Source organism: Carassius auratus, chromosome 25, assembly GCF_003368295.1.
Source record: "Carassius auratus strain Wakin chromosome 25, ASM336829v1, whole genome shotgun sequence".
NCBI lineage: Eukaryota > Metazoa > Chordata > Actinopteri > Cypriniformes > Cyprinidae > Carassius > Carassius auratus.
The window spans coordinates 13,496,492-13,521,649 of record NC_039267.1 but is presented as its reverse complement, the minus strand read 5'-3'; the positions used below and the strand labels follow the sequence as shown (position 1 = coordinate 13,521,649).

Sequence of the window (25,158 nt, the reverse complement as noted above, 5' to 3'; positions counted from 1 at the left end):
TTGATGAGCAGAAGAAACTTCTTTCAAAAACGTTAAAAATAGTAATGTTTCCAAACTTTTGGTCTGTACTGTATAATATATATATATATATATATATATACATTGTGTTTATACAAGGATGTGGCTTGAACTGTGCGCACAAATCAAATCTCACACTGCTCATTAGTTCAAAGGAATGGGTCACCGGACTGTTGCCCTCTCATGTGATCTTCAGTTTCTAGTTTTGGAGAGGCTCATACAATTCATGCAGTGTATGAACAGACAATGCCATATCTAAATTTCAGTATGTATTTATTGTAATTACTGCATCTTTGAGGGTTTTGCTTTTAAAATGTGAAATTGCAGACTTGTACAAAAACTGGGGGAAAGATTTGCATAAACATTTAATCCGATTTCCACCTTTCATTGTTCACAAATCGCAGCTGCAGTCCTCTTTATGAACAAATAGCTTTTTAGTTGAGCAACAACATGCAAGATGTCTGACGATGTGGAAAGACTCAATAGTGTTGATTGTTGCCAGGTTTGCTATTGGCCTTGTTAATTTAAGCAAGAAAATCTGATTTCTCCTCCTAGAGAGCTTTTGTGCATTTTCTGAACAAAGCTGATGAGCTCTTAGCGGATTTGAGTTTTAATTGCTGTGGGTAATGAGTTTAAACTAGCCGAATTACGTGCGTCACACTGGCTGAACTACTGCCGTGGCAAGAGCCCTTTGTCTTCAAGAGCTTTAATTACCAGTTGTCCACATGCGTTTTGACGACAGCACTGAACTGCTGAAAGACTGAGATGGTTGAGGAAAGAACCCATTGAAAAGTAGACTTTAAACCAATGATCTCACCATTTCAATTTGACCCAACAAGGGCAAAATGGACATCTTTATTTTGGGTGGAATCTCCCCATGTTTTCAGGGGTTGACCAAGCAGCCCTGCTGTTTAATAGATTTTAAACCAATGTGGTTTTAGGTTCCATGCCTAATGCCAAATGAGTCAGTCTGGTCTGTTTTGAGGGCATTTTAAAGCTGGTCATGATAATAGACCCAAGCAAACACCAGCTTGGACTGATTTACTGAGTGTTTACTTTTTTACTATTTACTCTCAAAATGAGTTGTGAATGTCTTCAGAAATGTAACTTCTTGAATCAACTGATAAACACCATCTACTGAGTAAAGTTCCTTACTTAAAGACTGCTCTTCTTTTGTGTAAAAGACTAATAGAAATCATTAATGTTACCAATTCTTAGATGTGATTGTATGTCCGTCAGAACTGCCCCCCCCCCCCACACAACACAGTTGGTGAAAATAGAGATTAACAACAACTAGTATTCGATGACCTTACCCCCAAATGGAGTCCTGTCATGTCTTAACTAGGCCTCTTTTCAAAAGAATGCCTGTGCCCAATTCTCTCAATTATGCAAATTGGGCTTGAAATCAAAGTGGTCGGAAGAGGGTGACACTTTCAAATAAAACGCTTTGATTAGTTCCCATTCCTGTCCGTTTCTAGATACAAACCTAACTGTCTACATCAACTTGCGAGACGTTTTTTTGTGGTAGGAAATAAGTCTCTCAAGGTTTTCTGAGCTTAAGAAATGCATTTCACGGGTATTGTGAAGCTATCAAAGTAGATTTGTTGTGCTTTGCTCCAGCGAGGGATGAAAATACCCTGTGGGCAAGGAGAGAGGGGTCATGGGACTCCCAAAAGGATTACCTTGAACTGGAGTCATGGGACGTGCCCCGAACAAAGAGCCTGCTCACATGCTCATCATATGAACAGCCCCTCATAAAGTGATGAAGTTTCATGTCCTGTGGGATTCATTGGGCACCGGCGCTCTGGGAAAGAGCACCCCTCGCCAGCAGAGCTCCAGGAGGGATCGCTAATGCCGAAAGTTTCTCTTTGGCACCTTCTTAATGTCGATTAGAGGCTCTACAGGTAGGAACCTGGCTAGCTAACACTGGGTGACCAGAAGGAACCCAGGGATCTGTGGTCTACTGATGTGATGATGGGGTAGGAATGATCAGGATTGGGTTGAGTTCGTAATATTGGGAATGATTTAATATATATATATTGTTTCTCTTGATGAACAATTAGCAGTTTCCAATAAAACGTTATCTTTGCTAAACAATGTGTGATTAAAAAAAAAATAATGATATTGGTGAACTTTATAAACTATGAATTTATTGATTTATATTTATAATTGTGCAATGGACAGCCATGGTTTTGTAGGTTTCTAATGTGTTCTGTCTTTCTTATTTCTAATGTTCTCTGACTGATTTTTCGAGGGAGATTTGCCTCAGAAGCTTTCGTCTTAATTAGGGCTGAACCAACAAAAGCCCAGACAGATATTGCTTTGAACCAAAGGTTATTTTCGGCCAGTGTTGGAGCACAAAGCTGGCACGACAGAATCTTTTTCGAAAGCTAAAAATGTTGGTGGGTTTCCATGGCACTTTCTCAGAACAGAAAAAAAGAGACAAATGGTCTGGAGCAGAGTGTGCACTCTAATTTGCTATGCACTAATAATTTGCAAAACGGGCTACAGCCCGGATCTAGTCAATGACTCTTCTTGCATTCAACACATATCTACACATCTTGAAGCAACAGTTCGTTGTTTTGCCGTTTTAGCAGCTGACTATGGGAACTGTAAAAGACCAGCATTATCTTTGTACTAGTGTATTCCTAAAAGCACACTTATCACTGGTAATGGTGAACAAATGCATTTCACCAGAGGTCTCCATAGTTAATCACTTTAGATATCTACATATTTTCTATCCCATGTGTTCTGTGTATCTACGGCTTGTGCATAATGTTCCACTCATACTTTAGTAAGGATTATCATTGCAAAGAGGATTTGCTCTATTCACTCTGGGCAAACTCAAGGCACTAAAAGCAGTTCTTGCTGTATTTGATGTTATAGATATATTAATATAGGTTTGTGCTTGTATAACAAAGCTACTATTTTATTTTAATCATTTGAATTTATTTAAATTGTGAACTTTCTTCTGACTTATTTTTACCTTTCTGCGTCTTATTTGATGGCTTATTCACTATCTTTTCTTGTCTGTTTCTTAGGGCCAGAAAGTTTGGATTGAGAAAACCTTTTACAAAAGAGAATGTATCCACATATTTCCAGCCAAGGACCCAACGCGGTGAGCTTTCCTATTTTGAACAATTTCGAAAGAACACGTAACTACATATAATGACACCATTGTGCCAAACAAAATACCTCTATGACTCATTCTGTTTTGAGGCTTTTTAGACTCTTATGTAATGAGGGGTGATGTGTGACATCATAAGCCCTTTCACAGATCACTGTGTGGGCATGTCTCAAGGCTGGATGTGAGGGGGGCAGTGTAGTTCAGTCCACCACACTTCCTGTCGGTGGAGGGATGCTAGGGTGTGCACTGATGCATGTACCCATTGAACATTGACTGCAGTTTAGACACAGCCCTGATAGGTGGTCTACGTGCACAGAAAAACAGGAAGTACCCTCAAACCAAATTATCTTCATGATGAAATGTCAGCTAATTGAGTTACGTAAGCAACATCCTGTTGCATGCAATAAAACAAACCTCTATCATAACTTCTGCTGTGATTTTCCTCAGGTGCGCCTGTGGTTATCTAGTGACTCAGCACACGGCCACCAACAAGCCCTCCGAAGAGAACAAGCTTGTCCAAGTGGACCCTCCTCAGGAGAAATGGTCGGTGGTCAGACATACCCAGACCGTCCCCACAGACGCCTATGGTACCATCGAATTTCAAGGAGGTGGATTTATCAACAAAGCCATGGTATTTTGAACATTATGGGTTGAGTTTGATTTGATAACCACCTGTAGGCGAAATTCTCCATTAATTCCCTCTCGAGATTTGAAGTCTAATTAATCCAATAATTGTTAGCATAGTTCGTGTAGTCAGGAACAAAGAACAAATCAAGTTAAATCTGACATTAAACTTATAATTCAATGTCTCTTACAGTATATTCGGGTGTCATATGATACTAAGCCGGACAGCCTGCTGCATCTCATGGTCAAGGAATGGCAACTGGAGTTGCCCACGCTGCTTATATCAGTTCATGGTGGCCTTCAAAACTTTGACCTGCAGCCCAAACTCAAGCAAGTTTTTGGGAAAGGCCTGATCAAGGCTGCCGTGACCACCGGAGCATGGATCTTCACTGGTGGAGTCAGCACTGGTAGGTGTTTTTTTGAGTACAACAGGGATGGGCAGCTCCGGTCCTGAAGGGCCACTGTCCTGCAAAGTTTAGCTCCATCTCCACTCAAACATTTCTAAGAAAAAAAAAAAATCAGCTCAAAAGCTTCAGGATTACTAGAAAAGGTAGAGGCAAGACAGTGGTCCTCCAGGACCCAGGTCAACAAGTATAATTCCAATCCACATGGTTCACGATCCATATTCAATTTGGTTTGTTATCAGATATAATTAATAAGGTTTCCTATTCTGTTTTATATTACGTTCATAATGTAGGCGTGATCCGGCACGTTGGAGATGCTTTGAAGGATCACTCCTCTAAATCCCGAGGGAAGGTGTGTGCTATAGGCATCGCTCCATGGGGAATCCTGGAGAGCAAAGAGGATCTAATCGGAAAAGATGTAAGCAGGAACTATCGGTGTATAATACAAAACACGATGGTGCTCATGAACTTATGCTACATTATCTAACAGTTGAAGCTTCATACTTGTCTGTCACTGACATCTGCATTGGTATGTTCCTCTTCAGGTGAACAAACCATACCAAGCCATCTCCAATCCTCTGAGCAAACTTGCCGTTCTCAACAACAGCCACTCGCACTTCATACTATCTGATAACGGCACATGTGGGAAATACGGGGCAGAAGTCAAACTACGCAGGCAGTTGGAGAAGCACATCTCCCTTCAGAAGATTAACACGCGTAAGTGCGGTAGCATCAGCAAATCTTATCTGATTTAGGTCTAATGTACCTCTGATCCTAAGAGGGCATATTTGAAAGCATGCTAAGGGTTTGAATGATGTGAGATACATCCTGATTATCCGTAATGGAGTCCATGGGGTCAGGGACCAGTGGAGATATGCTCTTGCCATTCTAGATTTGATCAAGGCTTTGGTGTCTGTGACCTGTGGGTTTCCCTTTGTCATCCTATGCCTGGAGCTCGTGATAAGGCAGGGACAGCAAAGGGAGGCTCAGCTGTCACCACTCACATCGTCATCTGGGATCAGACCCGGGAGAGTCAAATTAAAATGATTGTACTCCCCAGTTCTCTGACTTTTAAATACCTCTCCTTTTGTTATTTACAAAAGGGCTTTTTACATTTTTAATGTGCATGCATTTTGAGTAATTGAAAATAAGATTTACAGTGCAAAACACCTAAAAGGTTCAGACATTCAGGCTAATGTAATAGTAATATATTGATATGTGCACAATCCCTGTACCAATTCAAAACATGTAGGTAAGTGAATTGCTTTTTTTTCTGTACATGCATGTTAGGACTGGGCCAGGGTGTACCGGTGGTATGTCTGATTGTGGAGGGGGGTCCCAATGTGATCTCGATTGTCCTGGAAAGCCTGCGTGAGGAACCGCCAGTGCCTGTAGTGGTTTGTGATGGCAGTGGTCGAGCCTCTGACATTATTTCCTTCGCCCACAAATATTCTGAGGTTGAAGGGTGAGTATTAATATTCATTGTTACACAGATCTCTAGAATGCTTCATTCTAAATTATCCATCACAACATTCTTTGTTCAAATGTTGAAACATCGAATTAACTGAGAAATAATTAATTAATTAATTTTAGTTGAACCTTTTGCTTCACCCTGAAGGGATCCAGATGCCTATGTAGGGGTTTATGTCTAGAAATGACTAGCCAGATGCACATTATCCCATACATTTCTAGTATTGACCCATCTTTAATAGAATGACAACTAAATTGTATTTTTTAGACTGGTAAACGAGGACGCAAAAGAGCAACTGCTGGTCACCATCCAGAAAACCTTTAACTACAACAAAATGCAGTCAGGGCAAATTCTGCTCATGGTTATTGAATGCATGAAGAAGAGGGAGTTGGTAAGTATCTACAGTAATGTAAGATCATGCAACAGATGTAGATCAACATCCATCGACACAAACCCACTCTCTGCTCAAACCAACCTAAGATAGTCTTAGTGGGACTCTTCATTCTGGTCAGGTCTTCTCATTTTAGATTGGCTTTGGATACTTTTCAGCTTGGAGACCAGCTTAAGAGCAACTTGACCAGGCTGGGAGACCAGCTAAGACAAGCAAAAACCAGGACTGGTTTTCAATGTATTCAAATATATATTTTAAACAACATAATAACATACATAATACACAACAACAACTAAGAATAAAATGTTTTATGAATTTTTTTTTACTCTTTGTACAACCTTTCATCAATAAACATTCCATTCATTATTCATTTTGTCATGTGTCTTTGTTCATGTGTCTCTTTCAAATATCCATCTGCATTTTCTCCCTAGTTGTATTAACCAGTACAAAACATCTGATCGCATCACATCCTTTCATATCAGGAGCGACTAGTTTTTTTGCTTTACATATAAGACCATGTGATTAACAAGTGCTTTCAGACTTCATATGTTAGAACTTGCTTCACAATCACTAAATACTTGCCTTTAAACTATATCACCTATAGAATGACCCAGTGCACTCTAGAAGCTTGGTTAATGGTAATATTTGTGTGCCCGTGCAGCTTTAACTGAGGCTAAGTGATGTGTTTAGTATTTAGTAATACTGGGCAGGAGATAATCTGTTGCTCTACACATCTGGACTAGGATCAGTGTAGTGCCACCTGTTCTAGCCGACCCGCTATGTCCATTCACCCTGTTCCTGAATATGAGCTGATGGGGGGAGAGAGTGTGGATCCATTTCTCTCTAATCCACACTGAACATCTCCTTGTCTGGCATTAGATAGGGTCATGGCCTTCCACAACAGTTTTTTATACATTAAATGCCAATGCTAATGTATGTTAAGAGCTCAAATGTCCACATACATACATAAGCATTTCCATTATATGGACAAATGTACAACTTTCAAGCCTACTATTAAACATGAATTGATAGCCTAATAGATGCTATTACGAATGTAAGCATGCTAGTGCTTCCCTAATCCATCTGTGTCCATGTGGTTTACTTAAACCAAGATATTAAACAGGAAATGAACTAGCATTCATTCTCAAAACAGTATAAAGAGTTCAATTTAATATATCACCCCTCCCTTTGCAGCCATGAGGTACTAATCTAAAAACACATACTCCACCATAAGTCTCTCATTAGCAATGCATGCTAACACACAGGAATGTCTTAAAACAGGGCCAAACTACATTTCAACGTGATTACATTTAAGATTAACGTACATGTGACTGCAACTGCAAAGGTAATTGCATTTGATACCAGACATCCTAAACAAGGAAAGCAGTATTACGTAATTTGAGAGGGAAATAAGCTAGTTATGCAGAGTGTGAATAAGAGTGTTTTGCTAATGCTTATAAAATTAAGCAAAGCATTCATCCTAAAAACACATTTTCCATTCACTTCCACCACAGTAACTCTTTCATCATCCTCATCCAAAATAAATGTATATATATTAAAACTGTGCTGCCCTGTCTAACTTGGTATGTGTAGATAACAGTGTTTCGAATGGGTGCTGAGGGACAAGATGACATTGAAATGGCTATCCTCACTGCGCTACTGAAAGGTATCATGAATACACAGGCCTTCTGAAATACCACAGATTCGGTCATGGTTAGAAATGAACTATAATGTGTGTTCGTTGTAATTCAGGAACAAATGCATCAGCTCCAGATCAGCTGAGCTTGGCTCTGGCTTGGAATAGAGTGGATATAGCACGCAACCAAATCTTTGTGTATGGACACAATCTACCAGTATGTGAAATAAACTATATCCAAGAAATAAGAAAATATCTATTTCACAGAGACGTTCATAAGTCAAACTGTTTGTTTTCAAAGCCTGCAAGCGCCCTTGCTGCCATCTCCACCAGCGCAGCACCATCTCATGAAAAGCAGAAGGGAGCCACTCAACGTAACAAAGGAAAGGCTAGAGGAAAAAAAGGCAAAGGAGGCAAAGCCAAACCAGAACAACCAGAGGAAACTGACCCTAGAAAGATAGAATTACTGAACTGGGTAAGACAGTGTGACTCTTTTCCTAAGATTTTCCCTAAATGTATTATGTTTCTCATATAATACATCTCATTTCAATTCACCATTCATTTATATATGAAGTGTTACTGGTATTCCTAAAGTGGTTCCTAAAAACTTGCGTAAAAGATTTATAAAGATTGTATCTAGCAACTCCAGAGTGTTAGAGTCTTTGATACCAGTTAATTAAAAGAACCAGCTCATAAGAGTCACTAGATTGTAAATTAGACTTTAGTGTTTGTGTTGTAGGTTTTGGATTCCCTCAACAGATGTGGCTCATAAGAATCAGTTGTTTAGGAATCAAATTATGCCACCCTTGTAGCTTCCATATCATTCTTTTGTGGCACACAGTCTGTAGTAAACACTGGTACAAGTTAAGTGAGACACGGTTTATAGTCCACCTTTTCCTACATTCACAACTTGTTAATGAATGAATGTAGCGTATATATATATATATATATATATATATATATATATATATATATATATATATGAAGTAGTCTACCCGTCTTTAAATTTAGTATTTCAGCAACCTTAGCATTCTTCCTAACTTCTCGCTCGCTGTCGCCCTCTTCAGGTGAACTCCCTCGAGCAAGCCATGATTGACGCTTTGGTTCTGGACAGAGTGGATTTTGTCAAGCTCCTGCTAGAAAATGGTGTAAACATTCACCATTTTCTAACCATTCCTCGATTAGAGGAGTTATACAACACTGTAAGCCCTGTAACCATTATCATTTTGGAGCTTATCACAAAGCATGTACAATAGAGCATGAGAGCAATTTATTAATCCACAGAAAAAAGACAGAACCTGCTGTCATATTATTTATTATTATTCATCATTCTATTACTCAATCATATGCAATCTGTGTTGTTTTGTGTTTATCAGAAACTTGGTCCTGCCAACACTCTACATATTGTCGTAAGAGATGTTAAAAAGGTAAAGCTGTCTGACTATTGGATTCTGGTTAATCCAACTTCACTTCTGACGTTTTCTAAAGAATATATAAAAATATAATTTTATGCAATTTTATGCATGAGAAATACATTTTACTTATTCTGATTTCAGGGGAATCTCCCACCAGATTACCAAATCACATTGATCGACATTGGACTGGTGGTGGAGTACCTGATGGGGGGAGCCTATCGCTGTAACTACACAAGGAAAAACTTCCGAGCACTTTATAACAATCTTTATGGACTAAAGAGGGTAAAACATAAAGATTAATCAAATTACTAAATGTTTGAAGTACACACAAAGAGTCTTAGTAATCTTACGTCCCTTTATTTCCAGCCTAAAGCCCTAAAGCTGCTTGGAATGGAGGTACACATCAAATATTTAAACTTCTTTAAATTAAATTCCAAGAAAGATCACCCAATATCTCCATTAATATAAATAACCTGTTCACCTCATTAGGATGACGAGCCAAGGCCAAAAGGCAAGAAGAAGCAAAAGAAGAAGAAAGAAGAAGAGGAGGACATTGATGTGGATGACCCAGAGGTTAGCCGCTTCCATTATCCATTCCACGAGCTGATGATCTGGGCAGTGCTGATGAAAAGGCAGAAGATGGCTCTGTTCCTGTGGCAGAGGGGCGAGGAGGGTATGGCTAAAGCTCTGGTGGCCTGTAAGCTCCTCAAAGCCATGGCTCATGAGTCGTCTCAGAGTGAGATGGTGGATGACATATCCCAGGATCTCGATAACAACTCTAAGTAAGTGGATGTTAAATCCCTTTTAAGTCTGGTTCACTAATATACAGGTACCTATGAGGGGGAACGGCGAAATGCTAAAATGTTACTAAGTTAAAAGTGTTTTACAGTGTTAAATCAAAACAATTGGTTTTATTACTTAAATATGGCAAAGATTTCTACACTGTAAAATTACGCTTCTGGTAATTTTAGGGAGTTTGGAACCTTGGCCTATGAGTTGCTGGATCAGTCCTACAAACATGATGAGCAGCTAGCCATGAAACTGTTGACTTACGAGTTAAAGAATTGGAGCAACTCTACCTGTTTGAAGTTGGCTGTGGCTGCCAAGCACAGAGACTTCATAGCCCACACCTGTAGCCAGATGCTCCTCACTGACATGTGGATGGGCAGCCTGAGGATGGGTAAAAACCCAGGTCTGAAGGTGAGGCCATTTCTTTTGAGATTTCCTGGAGTCCCTTTAATTAAGTTGATCTTAAATTGGAGCAGGAAGTCCTATTGTTGCATTACGTGTTACATATACTGCAACAAATGAAAATCTTTCAGAATATTTATGTCTTGTTTTTTTCCCATACAAATGTCTAGATAATTTGTTTCTTGATTGTGATATGCCTTTTTCTTTGGTTTCTGCAAAATTTCAGGTTATTCTCAGCCTCATTTTCCCACCTTTTATTCTGCTGTTGGATTTCCGTCTGGGTGATGATGTGTCTCTTCAAGTCACTGCAGATAGTGAAGACAGGAAGACCAAGGACAATGATAAGTCTGTCCGGGTAAAAACTGCACCACTCATTCTATTTAAACTGCACAACTCCTTTGATCAGTGTAGTGTACATAAGGGAAAGCTTTTGACCAGACATAATATGAGCTTAATCCATCTGTAAACACAGGTCTTGAGTGACACATCAACACATGATGTAGACAGAAAGTGGAAGGAATAACTAATAGAAACCATATGTAGTCTGCAGATACTCTATTATTTCACAGTCCATAAAAACGCAGTATTCATGGTTTGTCCTGTGGGGAAAAACAGTACGCGAATTCTAGTGCAGAGGTTAATGCGGCATCAAACGGCTTCTTAATCTTATGTTTGGTCTGTTTGAAACAAATCCAGGATGATTTGGCGATTTAGATTTTCGAGAGGATGCTGTTTCTATGAATTCTGACTGTTGTAAAACCACCTCATGTACATTTAGGATGCCAATGCAGACACTGCCTCTAAGAAAGGAGATGAGGAGGAAGGTAATAAGAAAATGAGACGGATTCCTATTGGAACGAAGATCTATGAGTTCTACAATGCCCCTTTCACCAAATTTTGGTTCAATACTGTGAGTAAAAAACGAATCCATCCATCCATTTTCAAAAAATGCGAGTCTTATTTAGGGCACTCTATCCCAGTATCTTGGGCCATATGCAGGAAATACCTCTGGAAGGATTGAGTAGAATATTTTTACTATATTATTTTGAAACCATATTGAAATGTAAAATCGGTTTGCATTGCACAGATTTCCTACCTTGGCTATCTCATGCTGTACAATTACATAGTACTGGTGAAGATGGAGCGTTGGCCATCCTTACAAGAGTGGATCGTTATTTCATACATCATCACTTTGGGGTTGGAGAAAGTTAGACAGGTAAAGATGTAAATCTCTCCTTAAAACCCCACTGCAGCCACATCTCTAGAAATAGATTCAAAAACAGTGCAATCAACCCAAACCCTATAACAAAGAATCAGCTTGTAGCCTGTATCTGGTACTATCTCCTCCAGATTTTGATGTCAGAACCAGGCAAGCTTAAGCAAAAGATAAACGTGTGGTTGGAAGAGTACTGGAACATTACAGACCTGGTGGCCATCTCGACCTTCTTGCTTGGCCTCCTACTCAGGCTGCAAAGTGAACCCTACATGGGCTATGGCCGTGTGATCTACTGCGTGGACATTATCTTCTGGTATATCCGCGTACTGGACATATTTGGAGTCAACAAGTACCTAGGACCCTACGTCATGATGATTGGGAAAATGGTAATGCAATTTATTTTATTCAATCTATTACAGCTTTAGATCTTGTACACTTGATTATTAACTGTATGGACTCTTGACTTCAATAAGCTGCCACCTGCTTTGCAGATGATTGACATGCTGTACTTTGTGGTGATCATGTTGGTGGTCCTGATGAGTTTCGGTGTGGCACGGCAGGCTATCCTCCACCCAGACGAGGAGCCCACATGGCGCTTAGCTCGCAATATCTTCTACATGCCTTATTGGATGATCTATGGAGAGGTGTTTGCAGATTCGATAGACCGTAAGACTAGAATTTATAGTAAGATTTTGTTTCCTGCCTCCAGGGTAGATAGATGGCCTTTAACAGTCTGATCCACCTTCCTAACACCTCACTATTGTCTCCATCACCTATGTGATCCTGCTGTTTGTTGCTGCTTCCCCTATAACATAATGCCTAGTGCCTTTCTTGTTGTATTTTTGTGTGAACCGTTTTTAGAATTCAGTCTTGTAATGTTCAAACTTGGAGTCAGAATTTTTTTTGTCAAATTGTGTTCAAGGTGTGTGCCATTACTTTGCCATACACATCCCAGCAGTTTCTAGTTGATTACCCTGCCTGTCTGTTGATTAAGATGTTGGATTTGATTAATTCTTGTTGCATATTTTGTTCTTGTTTCTGGTTTCCACTTCCACTATCCGACTGTTCGTGTCTATTCTGCTCTTCTGGAATGTGCTCAAGTTTATGCAATGGAAATAAACCGTAAGAAAAACTATAAACATTTGACACAATGATAAACACTGTTTTCATGAAAAATAACCTTACTTTTGGTATAACGGCATTGGAATTGTTGTGAATGCAGAACAGATTGATTGTTGATGCTAAAATGTAACAAGAAAGCTTTTTTAAACAGCCCCCTGTGGAGAAAACTTATATGATGAGGATGGGAAAAAGCTTCCACCCTGCATCCCGGGAGCCTGGTTGACTCCAGCCATCATGGCCTGTTATTTGTTAGTGGCCAACATCCTGCTTGTGAATTTGCTCATTGCTGTCTTCAAGTAAGAATGCCACCATTTCATGGGTTTGATGACTTATTTCATTTGTAGCATGTAAAAAACAAACAATTTGTGGCCATTGGTCTTCACAAAAAAACGTCTTCATTGGTGTATATCTTTTAACAGTTCAGTGGTGCTGATTCACTACTGTGTTTTGTCTCATTAAAGCAACACATTCTTTGAGGTTAAGTCCATTTCGAACCAGGTGTGGAAGTTTCAGAGATATCAGCTCATCATGACCTTCCACGACAGGCCTGTGCTGCCTCCACCACTGATTATTTTTAGCCACCTCTACATCCTTATTCGCAAACTCTGCTGCCGCTGTAACAAGAAAAAGGAGGGAGAACTGGATGAAAAGGATAAAGGATTGAGTAAGTTTCATATAATAATTAAACCAAATTATAAATGATCAAGATGCAGGTGTTCCAAGTTAGTAGTGAAAGATCATGAGATAAATATTTGCTTGTATTCTATGTCTTTTTTTATGCATAAAGAGCTTATTCTTACCCCGGAAGAGCTGAAGATGCTGTATGAGTTTGAGGAGCAATGTGTGGAGGAATATTTCAGGGAGAAAGAAGATGAGCAACAGTCCTCAAATGATGAGCGCATCAGAGTTACAAATGAAAGGTGATTTAAGTACAGGAATACTGGTAAATCTCTTAAACCCCAGTCGGCAAACTTCTTATCTATTCAATCATCACATTTACACAGTCTTCTTGTTCATGCTCAGGGTGGAGAACATGTCCATGCGTCTTGAGGAGGTGAATGAGAGGGAGAACACAATGAAGGCCTCCCTTCAGACAGTGGACCTTCGTTTGTCCCAGCTAGAGGACATTAATGGCCGTATGGTGAATGCCTTGGAAAGACTGGTGGGAATCGACCACTCTGAACTCACCCGGACACGCTCATCGGCCTCCTCTATTTGTGACCCCTCCTCTCTCCAACGTCACAGTAGCATCAACAGTGCTGATGGGTACAGCCTCTACCGCTATTACCTGGGTGTTGATGACCGTCCACCTGAAGAGAAAGAGGCAGATCTGAGTAAAACAATAAGCACTACAAACCTCAACACAAAGGAATATGGCCAGAATCTAGAGGTGGATATTCCAGGGGTAAAAAGACGCCTTGGCTCATGTGTGGACATTCGAATCTTCCCTTGTGATAAGGAAGTCGAGGTTGAAGGGACAAAGCCAGAATCAACAAAATCTACCATTCCAGACAACCAGAATTCTTCAGATCGAGCCACAGTGAAAGAAGCCTTGATGATGGAGAGAGCAAAACTTCAGGCCACTACCTCCTACCCTCTAGACAGGGTGAAAGCTTTTAAATACTATCCTAAAGAAATACAAAGCACATCCCCGTCCACTGTAAGAAGGTATTGGAGCACAACCTCATTTGATCAAGTATGTGGAAGAGAACAAAATCAAGAAGGAGAAGGAATGGGTGGGTCTCCAGCTACAAGACGTTGGAGTGCTGGCTACGAGAACAAGGTAAACCCTAGTCTGTTCGGTCAGATGCCAAAGGTATCAATGGTAAGACCCTTGGTAGACCAGGTTGACCAATTTAGCAACAGTTTTAAGGTAGACAAACATTCTGACCTGCCTGAGCAAAAAATGCTGAGAGTTTCTTCTAGACGCAGTATAGATGAGATGGGAATGCAAGACGGGGAGAAGACAATGGACAGGTCGGGTGGATCGGTGAATCATGAACGGCGTCAGTCATTTATTGAAGATGGGATAAGAAAGGGTGAAGAGCTACACTCAGCGGGAACGACTGGAAGACAGGCATCACTTGATGTAAATCAGGTAATTCAAGAAGAAGGGAGTGAGAATGTGGACAAATGCCTGAAAGATACTGAGCAGGAAGTGACAAAGGAACCAGATGAACCTGAAGGAGGTCTTGGAAAGGAGGCGAGTTCAGAGAAGCAAGACAGAGAGCAAACAGAGGAGGTACCAACAGGTGTAAGTCCCTTTGATTCTGAAGTCCAAGCTGATGGTAGCCACCTGCTTCTGCCAGAAGACACAATGTTCCTCCCTGGAAGATCTAAGAGCTGGTCCACAAAACCTTGCAAGTCCTTAGGAAACAGTCTGAAAAGAGCCCACGGATCAAGCAGTGAAAGAGACCTTGCCGGAACATTTGGGGACTCTTTTGATGATCCAGGTAAACCAGCACAGAGGACAACAGACGATGCACCATCAAACAAACTGTGACCAGACACTCCAGAGGGAGGCCAATAAGAACAGAAATTCAACAGACAAGAATGACACACACATTCAATTTTGTATATTCACTTATAACACTATATACTTACAATATGCACTCAGGTGTCACGATCAAGTTAAGAGTAGTAAATCTCTGAAGCCGTAGTATCAACGATCCATTATTTGTGTTCTTGCACTTCATGTATTTCCATCAGCATGTCTATTTAATTTACAAAGTACATTATGTGACGGTATGTATCCCTGCTCACTGCTCTGGTTTTCATTGTGTCTTTTATATATTATGGTTTAGATGTTTTTGACTGGTAAAATGACAGTATTATTACATTTTATGGGCTAAAAAGTAAGGCTATGCAAACTGAACTAGTCAAAGGAAAAAAATGTGTCTACCTCAATGCTAAATGTTTGGAGTTAGCGTGTTGTGTGAGTGGTGCATTCTGTTTATTGTGGGAATAAGACTGTGTTATAGCACCATCTGCTGTTCTGGATGATGAACTGCGGGAAAAAAGAAGAACTTTACACAAGATAAAAAAAATTAGGCTGAAGACAAGTTTATACAGTATTTACTTTGGTTATATGTAGTATAAAAGTCTACAGTTAATAAAACCACACTTCAAATTCTTGTTCACATTTTCTTTGTTAAGGTTTCAACGTTTAAATAAGCATACTGTAGATTTTCAGCAAACAGGTCGCATTATATAGTCCAATTACACAGTGTCACCTCTTAAAACTTCGGTCATACAATCACAAATATGAAAGAAAATACATGCATAGCAATGGTCCCATCTGAATATCGGTGGTCATGGTATGCTACATTTGTCAAAGTGAAATGACAATCGCCAAAAATGTATTTTGAAGATTCAAACAGTCCAACTCAGATTAATACAGTAGATCCAGTAACAAGGCATTAAGGTCCCCAACATCAGCACAAGTAGTCAGAGGAGACAATTCCCAAATGGGGACGTTTTATTGCTGTAATCTATGCTACTTCTTCTGATACAACTATTAGTGCAGTTTAAACAGTAGACCGAAAATGTCTCACGCATGCTGAATTAACCAGTTGCATTCACCCTGCAATCTTTGACTAAAACAACTAGACAATCACATTACAAGCAAAGAATTAAATAAAATAAAATTTTTAAAAGCACAAAATACCACTTTTTGGCAACAGTGTGTTTCTTTTAAGAGCCTATGGTGAAAGATTGTAAACAGTAAATAATGGTTGCTTGTACATTGAGTATGTAACCGTATGCACTGGATGTCATTGAATAAAAAATGAAAAAGAGCTCAAATTAAAAATATCAAGTTGGAATAGGAAAGGTCAGTTTTCGTTAATAAGTTTTTATAAACATGCGTTAGTGGCTATCCTGTTTTACAAAATACAAAACATACTGTAGCACTGACACAAGACGCTAGTCTCTATACTTGATTTCACATGGCCAAGCAGACTGTTTTCAAATTAAAACATCAATTTAAATGCTAATTAAATAGTTAATGATCATTTTCATATTCAAAAAAGGTCACAAATTGTCACAAATAAGTGCTAGACTGAATTAGAATATATACGCTATACTTCTACAGTACAACACAGGAACAATTTCACAGGTTTAGCTTTGTCAGGACACACATCTTCTATGGGTGACTGTGATTTTGGCAAGTAAGACGTGTTCCCTTTGATACCGGACCTGAAGATGTTCCTTCACCCATCTTGCTCTACAGCAATCATGTTCGTTCTTTGAAACCTTCCTGCAGATGGATGGATGTCCGTCTGTGCTATACATGGACGTGCCTGTGAGGAGGGCTCATTGAAAACACAAGTGCTTTTAACCCACTGGGGTCATAAAAATGGCCTTTTACAGATTTTCTCTATTAAATTTTTTTAACCAGTGCAAGAACACAGTGTGTATACTGTATAAAAGACACATATTACAACAAGGCAGATTCACTGACTAATTCAGAAATACTGTACATGATACATCTAAGCCTTCAGCAGCAAATGTTTTAAGACAGCACGTGCTGTGTCCATATAAGAATATTTTACAATAACACACACAAAAAAAAAAACATTTGTATTTGATCCATCATCTTTTGACACAATCATCACGATTATCACCACACAACAATGGAAACGTTTCCCATTGTGACTCTACCACTGAGTGAACTGACTAAATCTCTCAAAACTGCATCGTTCCTCTGTTCCATCTTGACTTTAAGGGCTTGGAAAGAAGAACCTTCATCTGTTCTTAAGCCTGATAGTCCAGCTCTTTGCAGGTGCTCGTGTGATATCTTATACCAGCAGAGCATTTCTGGCTGCTGCAGACACACAGCGAGTGAACGTACTGTATACACTTGCCGTAAAAGTGTTACAGAAGAGCACACTTAAAGATGCTGTGCTTTTTCGAGCGCTTCTCTGAGATCTTCACCGGCCCTCCACGATCTCCTTGACCACCTTCATTCTAGTCAACAGAAAGATAGAAACATTTTAATTTGGCTTTGTTAAACATATATATACATATATATTAGGGTTGTTAATTTAACACGTTAATTATATTAATTAATTATGGAGAAAATAATGCGTTAAAATGATTAACGCATTTAACGCACTTGCCCCGTCCCAGACCTATGTGGATCATCTGCCATTTCATACAGTCGATTGATGACCAATATGAGGCAGGTCAACAACTTACTGCATTATGGAGCCTAGAAAATATCCCTAACATTCAAGATATAGGGCAAATGCCCCCTTTGAAATTTTGTCTCATATTTACATTACATATTTAAGAAAGATCACACAAGCTGTAGGCTAAGTTCAAATGTGATACTCATACAACAGTTCATTAAGAAGTTAATATTGTGTTATTTTAGACACAATGTTGTCTGTTTTGTTCAATTTTGCCAAACCAGAAGATAAAGACAAATCAGAATTGTTCAAACCGGAGCAACCCACAGCGCCATTTCATTTCTTAATCCACGTTTTGAACCAACTGGGTGAACCCTTTGGCGTGTTGAACCACTGGCCATAGTCGCGTTGGCTTTGAAGTGGTGCTGCACAGACTGATCGGTGTATGACATCAAAGAACCACTTGAGCGATTTTTGATTTAAATTTTGATTTAAAAATTCACCATTCCCTTTTTAATATTTTTATTTAGTGGCTGAAATGGGTTTCCATTTAATCAAACTAAGTACAATCATAAAACAATGTTATAACCAGTTATAAAATAATGTCGGTTTTTTTTATTTTTTTTACCCATATATATATATATAAATCCTTTGTACAAATAATTATAAATTCTAACTAGAAAAATACTATTCCTTTTTTTTTAATGCCAGTTTTACAAAAAACTTCAAGAAACACTCACCATTTTTCTGCTAAGTCGAGCCATAATGTCTCTAGCAAGGGTGAAAAAGGCCTCTTCGACATTTACGCTGGTTTTTGCACTTGTTTCCAAAAACTTGATCCCGTAATCAATTGCCAACTGGAAAAAAAAAAAAAAGTTATTAACAAGAAACAAAACAAAAACTACTAGATAAAATATTTCATAAAAATACTAAATATATCATTAAAATCTGCTCCAGTATCGCTCAAAATACTGAATATCTGATTCAAATTACTATATCTATAATAAAAAGCTAGTGTTACAAGAATGACATTAAGGCATTTTATTTGTTATTCTTATTTTAAAATATTTATTTAAATTACTTTTTTAATTATTTATTATTTGTACAGAAAACTCTAAGTAGAGGCCTCACTTTCTCTCCTCTCTCTTTGGACACCTGTCTCCTGTCGTTCATGTCACATTTGTTTCCGAGGATCATCTTCTCTACGTCAGACGATGCATGCTGAAATTAATAATTGAGAAGTTCAGCCCTTCAAGTTAAATTCTCTAACAAACGTATCAAATTAATTATATGTCATATAAACTTATAGAGTGGGTAACAATCCTATTATACAATGGCCCCCTAATATGACTGATCAGCCATGTAGTAACCAGTAATCAGAAACCAGGACCGAATCTGTTTTATAATGTAAATATAAACACAACACAAATCAATATGTGAATACATCCCTCTTCAGTATTACCTCCTCAATGTTACGGATCCAGTTTTTAATGTTCTCAAATGACTTTTCACTGGTGATGTCATATACCAACATAATGCCCTGAAAACACAGCAAGCGGAAATATGAAACATCCATCTTCAATGATCCTCACTTTCACATATACATGAGTAGTAGCCAGTGGTGTTTACCATAGCGCCTCTGTAGTACGCCGTGGTGATCGTCCTAAATCTTTCCTGTCCTGCTGTGTCCCTGTAAAACAAACAGACAGTCACACACAAAAAGTATATGCATCCTTCTTCCTTCCTTGCTCGGTCACCCTGCTCTGGCTCAACACTTCACATTCGTTTACAGTGAATCCCACCCTGCTCTCTGCAAGCTTTTAATATAAACATCCTGTAGACAGAGAGAGAGAGAGAGAGCGGTACGGATGTACAGCCTGTCCATGACACTATCATCTGCACGTCTCATCCTTCATTAGTCACCTAACGGGACAGGGTGCGTGCGCATTATGACTGTTAGCAGGAAGGCCAGCCACAATGTGTAATGTGATCTCCTTCTTACTCATCAGTCTTCACAGATAAACAAACAAAGACTATTAAGAGTTCGCAGGTTAATGGGCTAGCCATATGCTATATTAGCATGTTAGCCAGTGTAGTCTAGTAACTTGTGTATATGTGTCGTTAAAGTATGCTAAGCTTTGTCTAAGTGGCTAAATTTCTAAATTTGACTTAAAGGCTAGTGGTATGCTAAACTAGCAAACTAATGGGCTTGTGAAATGCTATGATAGCAGGTTACTGGTATGCTAGCAGTTGAATTGAGGAGCTACACAAAGCTTCACTGCTAACTGTTAAACTTGCAAGCTAATGGGAATCCAGAATGATAAATTACTTACGTATTTGTCCATTTATAGTTACATATTATCATCTATTTGACATATTAAAAAAAAAATTAAATGGATGTTTTCACCAGGTGTCTGTGTTTAGGAGTTCTAACTGATATATCAGCATTGTTTTTGCTAATCACAGGCAAGGTGTAGTTTAGATGGGAAAGAAACTGCACTTAACCGTACTGAATGTGCACTTATATAGTATATTACTTGGAGATAATATAATCTTCCTGAAATAAAAATCCACTTAAGTGAATTTAACACACTTTCAAAAGGTTTACTCTGTAATGAAGTCAAATTAAAAGTTTTACTTTAACATACGTTTAGTTATAATCATTCATTTAATTACTATTTGGTGTGCTTTAAAAAGTACACAATTACTTAAGTACTTGATTACACTGTACTTGATTATATACTGGACTTATTTAATAGTACATTTAGCTATTACAAAGCTAATATATTTTAAATGTTTTAAGTCACAGCTTTATTAAAAAGTGTGTCTTTTTTTAAACTTTTTATTAGAAGCCTACAATAGCTTAATAGCTTCAGAGCTACTTACAAGCAACAAAACTCTGCCTAAGGGCAAAAACTTGAGTTCTCTATATTCAGACAGTCTTTTTAAGATGTGAATAAAACACCAACAGTTTACACAGCTTTAAATATCTCTGAAGATGAAGTGTAAATGACATAACGGGACGCAAATAAAACAGGACATATCGCTGCATACTCATGACAGACAAACGCCTCACCATATCTGCAGCTTGATTTTCTTCCCATTCAGCTCAACAGTTCTGATTTTGAAATCAATTCCTGGCAACAGAGAAAAAGAGAAACATCGTCAGATCTTCAGTGACTGGCACCACACGGAATCAATGGTACAATCAATGTTGCACGGCAGTGGTGAAGATATAATGACTTGTTTCCAGTTCCTGGGGTTAAGCTGCTCCTCTAGACATCTTTTGCCCTGCTGGTTGGTGGAAAATTGCTTTTTTTTCTGTATTCCAGGTTGCTTCACACAAATGCTGTGTGCCACGCAACAACAAACTCAACATTTTAGGTTGCTCTGTATATATGACATCTCAAGCCTATTGATGGTGTTGAGAGATGAGCGATTTCCAATCAATAAATCAATCAAGATGGAGGATTCAGATGATGCAAAATGTGGCATTCAGTAGAAACTCAAAGAGAAATCAAAGAGATAAATAAAGGTCCACTGATTGGCCAAACGCTTACAAAACACTAGCTACCCAGCATTTTTTTAAAACCCTGTAGAAATATTTAGGACAATTGGAATGTTGCATAAAACATTTGCAAATAAAGCACCGTTTCCTTCCAGTGAGTTGAAAAGAACAAAACCATCACTTCCTGATTAACTTGCGCGAAATATCACAAAGACATTTTTAATTTGCTTCAGTAGGAGTAGGCACTGTATATATAATTATGTTTGTATACAAAAAAATTACAAGCTTCATAGCATGCAGACGAAACGCGGTCATGTTATCTTATTTTCGGAGCCTGATGTTTGGAAACGCAGTTCTGGGAGTTAATTATAACAAAGCACTTTGACTATACTAAGCATTGTAGAATGACAAAACTATCATTTCAGATGCTTCGCAGTGAAATCCATCAATGAGATCCAGGTATGATGTCCCTTCGCAAAGTCACGTCTTTTTTGATGTGCACAATGGAATTTATTTGGTTAAAGTGTTTCCATCACATGTTTTCATACTGGATAAGAAATGTATCCTACTTCCCTGTTAAAAAAAAACAACAACAAAAAACAGCATATGCTGGATAGGTATATTTTGAAGCATGGCTGCTAGTTTGAGCTGGTTTAAGATGGTTCTTAGCTGGTCATGAACTGGTTTAAGCTGGTCCTGAGTAGGAGCCAGTTGCTTAGGACCAGCTCAAACCAGCAGCCATTCTTCAAAACATACCTTTATACATATATTTTTTTCAACAGGTTTAGTTGAGTGCATTCATTTTTATTGCACATTTTTAAACATTTATGTGCATCTTGGCGTTTCCATCCAGATTTTGTATGCGATATCCCAAAATGTGCATATAAATATGTGGGTAGAAACATAGCTATGACATTTACATTCACTTATCTAGCCAAAGCAACTTTGTTAAGCAATATTACAACCCTGAGAGACACACACGCTGTCACAGGAAGCGGAGGTGGGACGCTCAGAGGAGTGCGGGGAAGAATGCAGAGTGGCCACAACTGGGGTCATGGACGTCCTGGCACAAGAAGGCAGATGCCAGTCAAATGCTCGGCTGCATTGGCGGAAGAATGCTGAGATGGGCTGAGTGAACACCACGAGAGCATGATGGGGATTCAAACAGTACAGCCCTCTGTTCATGGTCAAGTCTACTATGACCTCGCACAAAGGAACCGTACTTTCCCCAGCACCCCGTCCTGATGTTGTCACCAAAATGTTGTTCATGCAGACTGACCGTGACGAATTCTAGCATCCCAACATCAACACTTTCAGCAAAACTGCTGCTTTTCACCAGGGATTGTAACTGATAAACAGGCTGCAAATACAACTAAAGTCTGAAAGAAAGTCAAGGCTCAGAGACCCTATTGCAAGACAGCATTGCATACAAAGGCAGAGAAGGCGTTGGTGACGTTTTAATCAGATGGAAAAACTGACAAAGGAAATGACTAAACTCTCTGTGCAGGCAGGCGAAAGACAACTGTGCAACATTCACACACACACACTGCAAAATTATTTTCTCATGCAGTATCCTGTCTAAAAATCTTTAACGCAAGATAAATGTACTTCTTTAAGATATTAAAAATATATAATTTTGACACTTATACTTGTTTTTTATTTAAAAGTAGATGTCATTTGAATCATATACTGCACACTCATAAAAATAAAGGTTCTTTATCAGCTTCCATGGTTCCATAAAAAAACCTTCACAGTACTTTATATCGTAAAAGATTTCTTTACATTATTAAAATCTTCTTTACACTAAAAAAAATTGGTTCTTTAAAGAACTGTTCACTAAAGAACCCAGAATGGTTCTTTTCTGCTTTGAAAAGCCCCATTTGGAACCAGAATTTTTCTAAAAAGGTCTACAACAAAACATCTATCAGCAATGTACTGAGTGGCTTGAGTCCACCAGCGTGAACACAAAATGAATACATATAACTCAATACACCATTTATGTTTCCCTTGTGTAGTCTCCTGTATGAGCTTGTAAGGCCACTAGTGAACGGGTTTCACAGGATAAAAGTAGATACAGCTCTGGTCAGCAAAATATGACTCTCACACCTTTACAGAGCTGACGGCATTGTTTCCAGAGCAGACTACCTAACTCATATCTATCTATCTATCTATCTATCTATCTATATATATATATATATATATATATATATATATAAAGGCAAATATAGATAGATGTCTAGATATAGATGTCTATATATTAATACTAATACTAATTAATACTAGTTTTATATTAAAACAGATACAGATTTACTAATTTAAACAAATAAAGTGCGTGTGTGTGTATGTGTAATAAGTATTTGTCAATAACAAGCTTAACAGTTGTATGTACTCAAAGGCCTATGCATTTGTAAATGAATCCAGATGTTTTAGTTTTACACATAATCACATTATTGATTTTTAAAAAACACAGGTGGTTTTTAAACGTACTTTATCAATACAAATGCCCCTAGAAACTGAATTAGAACAGATTTACTGCATCTGAGCACTACTGTCCTGCACATAACGGGACACAGTCCAATACCTTCAACCCAGATCACCGGTGAACTGACCGATTGTGGAGATGAAGGTGGTGTTAAACGCGTCCTCGCTGAATCTGAACAGCAGACATGTTTTTCCCACTCCACTGTCTCCTATTAGCAAGAGTTTGAAGAGGTAATCGTAGGTCTTCGCCATTTACCGAGCCGGTGTTTCCTTATTGACTGACAGTGTACAGTCTCCCTTGTTCGAGGCACTGACAGACAAGTCATGCGTCTTTGGCAAGGGCGGAGCCTCGTGGTGTGACGTCAGCGCGTGCTTGCTGCGTGATTGGTCAGTGTAGTTTCTAGGAGGACAGTCAGTGATACGGAAAGAAAGAAAAAAAGGTTTTAAAAGAATTATTCTAGTGTAGACTCTTAAAACATATTTAAATATGTTATACTGATACATTGATTTGATACGTAACACTAAGAATAAATAATTTTGTCTTAACCCCCGGTTTCACAGACAAGGCTTAAACCTTGTCCCAGACTAAAATGTAAGTCTTAGATGTTTCAACGAAATAAAAGTGTCTTTGTTTTGTCTCGAGATGCAGACCAGTAAGTGTTTTTATTTTTTTAAAGGCACATTTATAATAATTACTTTTTACTGTTTAAATAAAAATAATTAAATTATTATAAAGCTTTTATGTATTTGATCTTTTCATACCCTTTCTTTAACTATTGCATTTAAATTTTTTGTTAATACTATTAAGACGTAGAAATTCCAATTTCCAAATATAAACAACTCATGAATCAATAATAATTAACACAACAAATGGATCATGTGCTTCATATATTCGATAACAGTTCTTGTACATTAACTGTCCAGAACTGAAAATAATGCTAATGGTGCTGCCATTGAACAACCGTTAGGGGGCGAAGTCACAAGATCTGCCAGCTGAATTTAAATAGTAGGTACAGGGTTACTCAAATATTGCACTGCATTCGAATAAGAATACATAATAACGCAAAAATAAATAAATAAATAAAAAATTCACCACGAAATGCATCCCGTGTGGATGGCTGCTAATAAAAAACAGTAGGTGCCCCACTATGACTATCAAGGTTGCCAATACGGGAACAATTCACCCACAAGGTTGACTTTCTTTCTTTCTTTCTTTCTTTTAAATTACAAAATTGTAATTGTACAGCTTCTTCTTCTTCTTCTTCTTATTATTATTATTATTATTATTATTATTAATATAATCATCACATCATGTCCCAGAGCTGATTTCCGTCAGTGTTCTTTGTTGAGATATAGCCTATAAGGTGACCGATAGCATCATTTCGCTATCACTTATTGTCGAGCTGATGTAATATTCGGGAA

The 25,158-nt window shown here is 38.4% G+C and overlaps 3 protein-coding genes across 4 annotated transcripts; 2 read left to right on the top strand and 1 right to left on the bottom strand.

Annotated features, from left to right (window-relative positions):
* Positions 1 to 1,586: 1,586 nt before the first annotated feature.
* On the top strand, positions 1,587 to 6,414 carry LOC113043413 (transient receptor potential cation channel subfamily M member 1-like). The gene is made up of 7 exons (XM_026202771.1): positions 1,587 to 1,922; positions 3,060 to 3,776; positions 3,963 to 4,176; positions 4,467 to 4,591; positions 4,719 to 4,890; positions 5,464 to 5,638; positions 5,912 to 6,414. The coding sequence occupies exons 2-7, from the start codon at positions 3,774 to 3,776 to the stop codon at positions 6,126 to 6,128; spliced, it is 906 nt and encodes a 301-aa protein (XP_026058556.1). The 5' UTR covers positions 1,587 to 1,922; positions 3,060 to 3,773; the 3' UTR covers positions 6,129 to 6,414.
* A 1,136-nt stretch (positions 6,415 to 7,550) lies between these two features.
* On the top strand, positions 7,551 to 15,538 carry LOC113043411 (transient receptor potential cation channel subfamily M member 1-like). Its single transcript, XM_026202769.1, has 19 exons — positions 7,551 to 7,701; positions 7,788 to 7,888; positions 7,973 to 8,146; positions 8,739 to 8,873; positions 9,048 to 9,098; positions 9,228 to 9,368; positions 9,453 to 9,482; positions 9,576 to 9,868; positions 10,058 to 10,286; positions 10,504 to 10,632; positions 11,056 to 11,187; positions 11,365 to 11,493; positions 11,628 to 11,879; positions 11,985 to 12,159; positions 12,595 to 12,615; positions 12,767 to 12,911; positions 13,077 to 13,279; positions 13,403 to 13,535; positions 13,639 to 15,538. Exons 1-19 carry the CDS (start codon positions 7,644 to 7,646, stop codon positions 15,116 to 15,118), a joined length of 4,011 nt encoding a protein of 1,336 aa, XP_026058554.1. The 5' UTR covers positions 7,551 to 7,643; the 3' UTR covers positions 15,119 to 15,538.
* Positions 15,539 to 15,675: 137 nt separating this feature from the next.
* Positions 15,676 to 24,966, bottom strand: LOC113043414 (ras-related protein Rab-8B-like). Of its 2 annotated transcripts, none has more exons than XM_026202772.1 (8): positions 24,830 to 24,966; positions 23,865 to 24,136; positions 20,824 to 20,884; positions 19,377 to 19,437; positions 19,210 to 19,287; positions 18,879 to 18,968; positions 18,488 to 18,604; positions 15,676 to 17,583 (listed from the first exon to the last, which is right to left on the bottom strand). In XM_026202772.1, the coding sequence occupies exons 2-8, from the start codon at positions 23,986 to 23,988 to the stop codon at positions 17,491 to 17,493; spliced, it is 624 nt and encodes a 207-aa protein (XP_026058557.1). In that variant the 5' UTR covers positions 23,989 to 24,136; positions 24,830 to 24,966; the 3' UTR covers positions 15,676 to 17,490. The 2 variants fall into 2 exon arrangements, with proteins under 2 accessions (XP_026058557.1, XP_026058558.1); XM_026202773.1 differs by having other exon boundaries at positions 24,925 to 24,943.
* Positions 24,967 to 25,158: the final 192 nt, after the last annotated feature.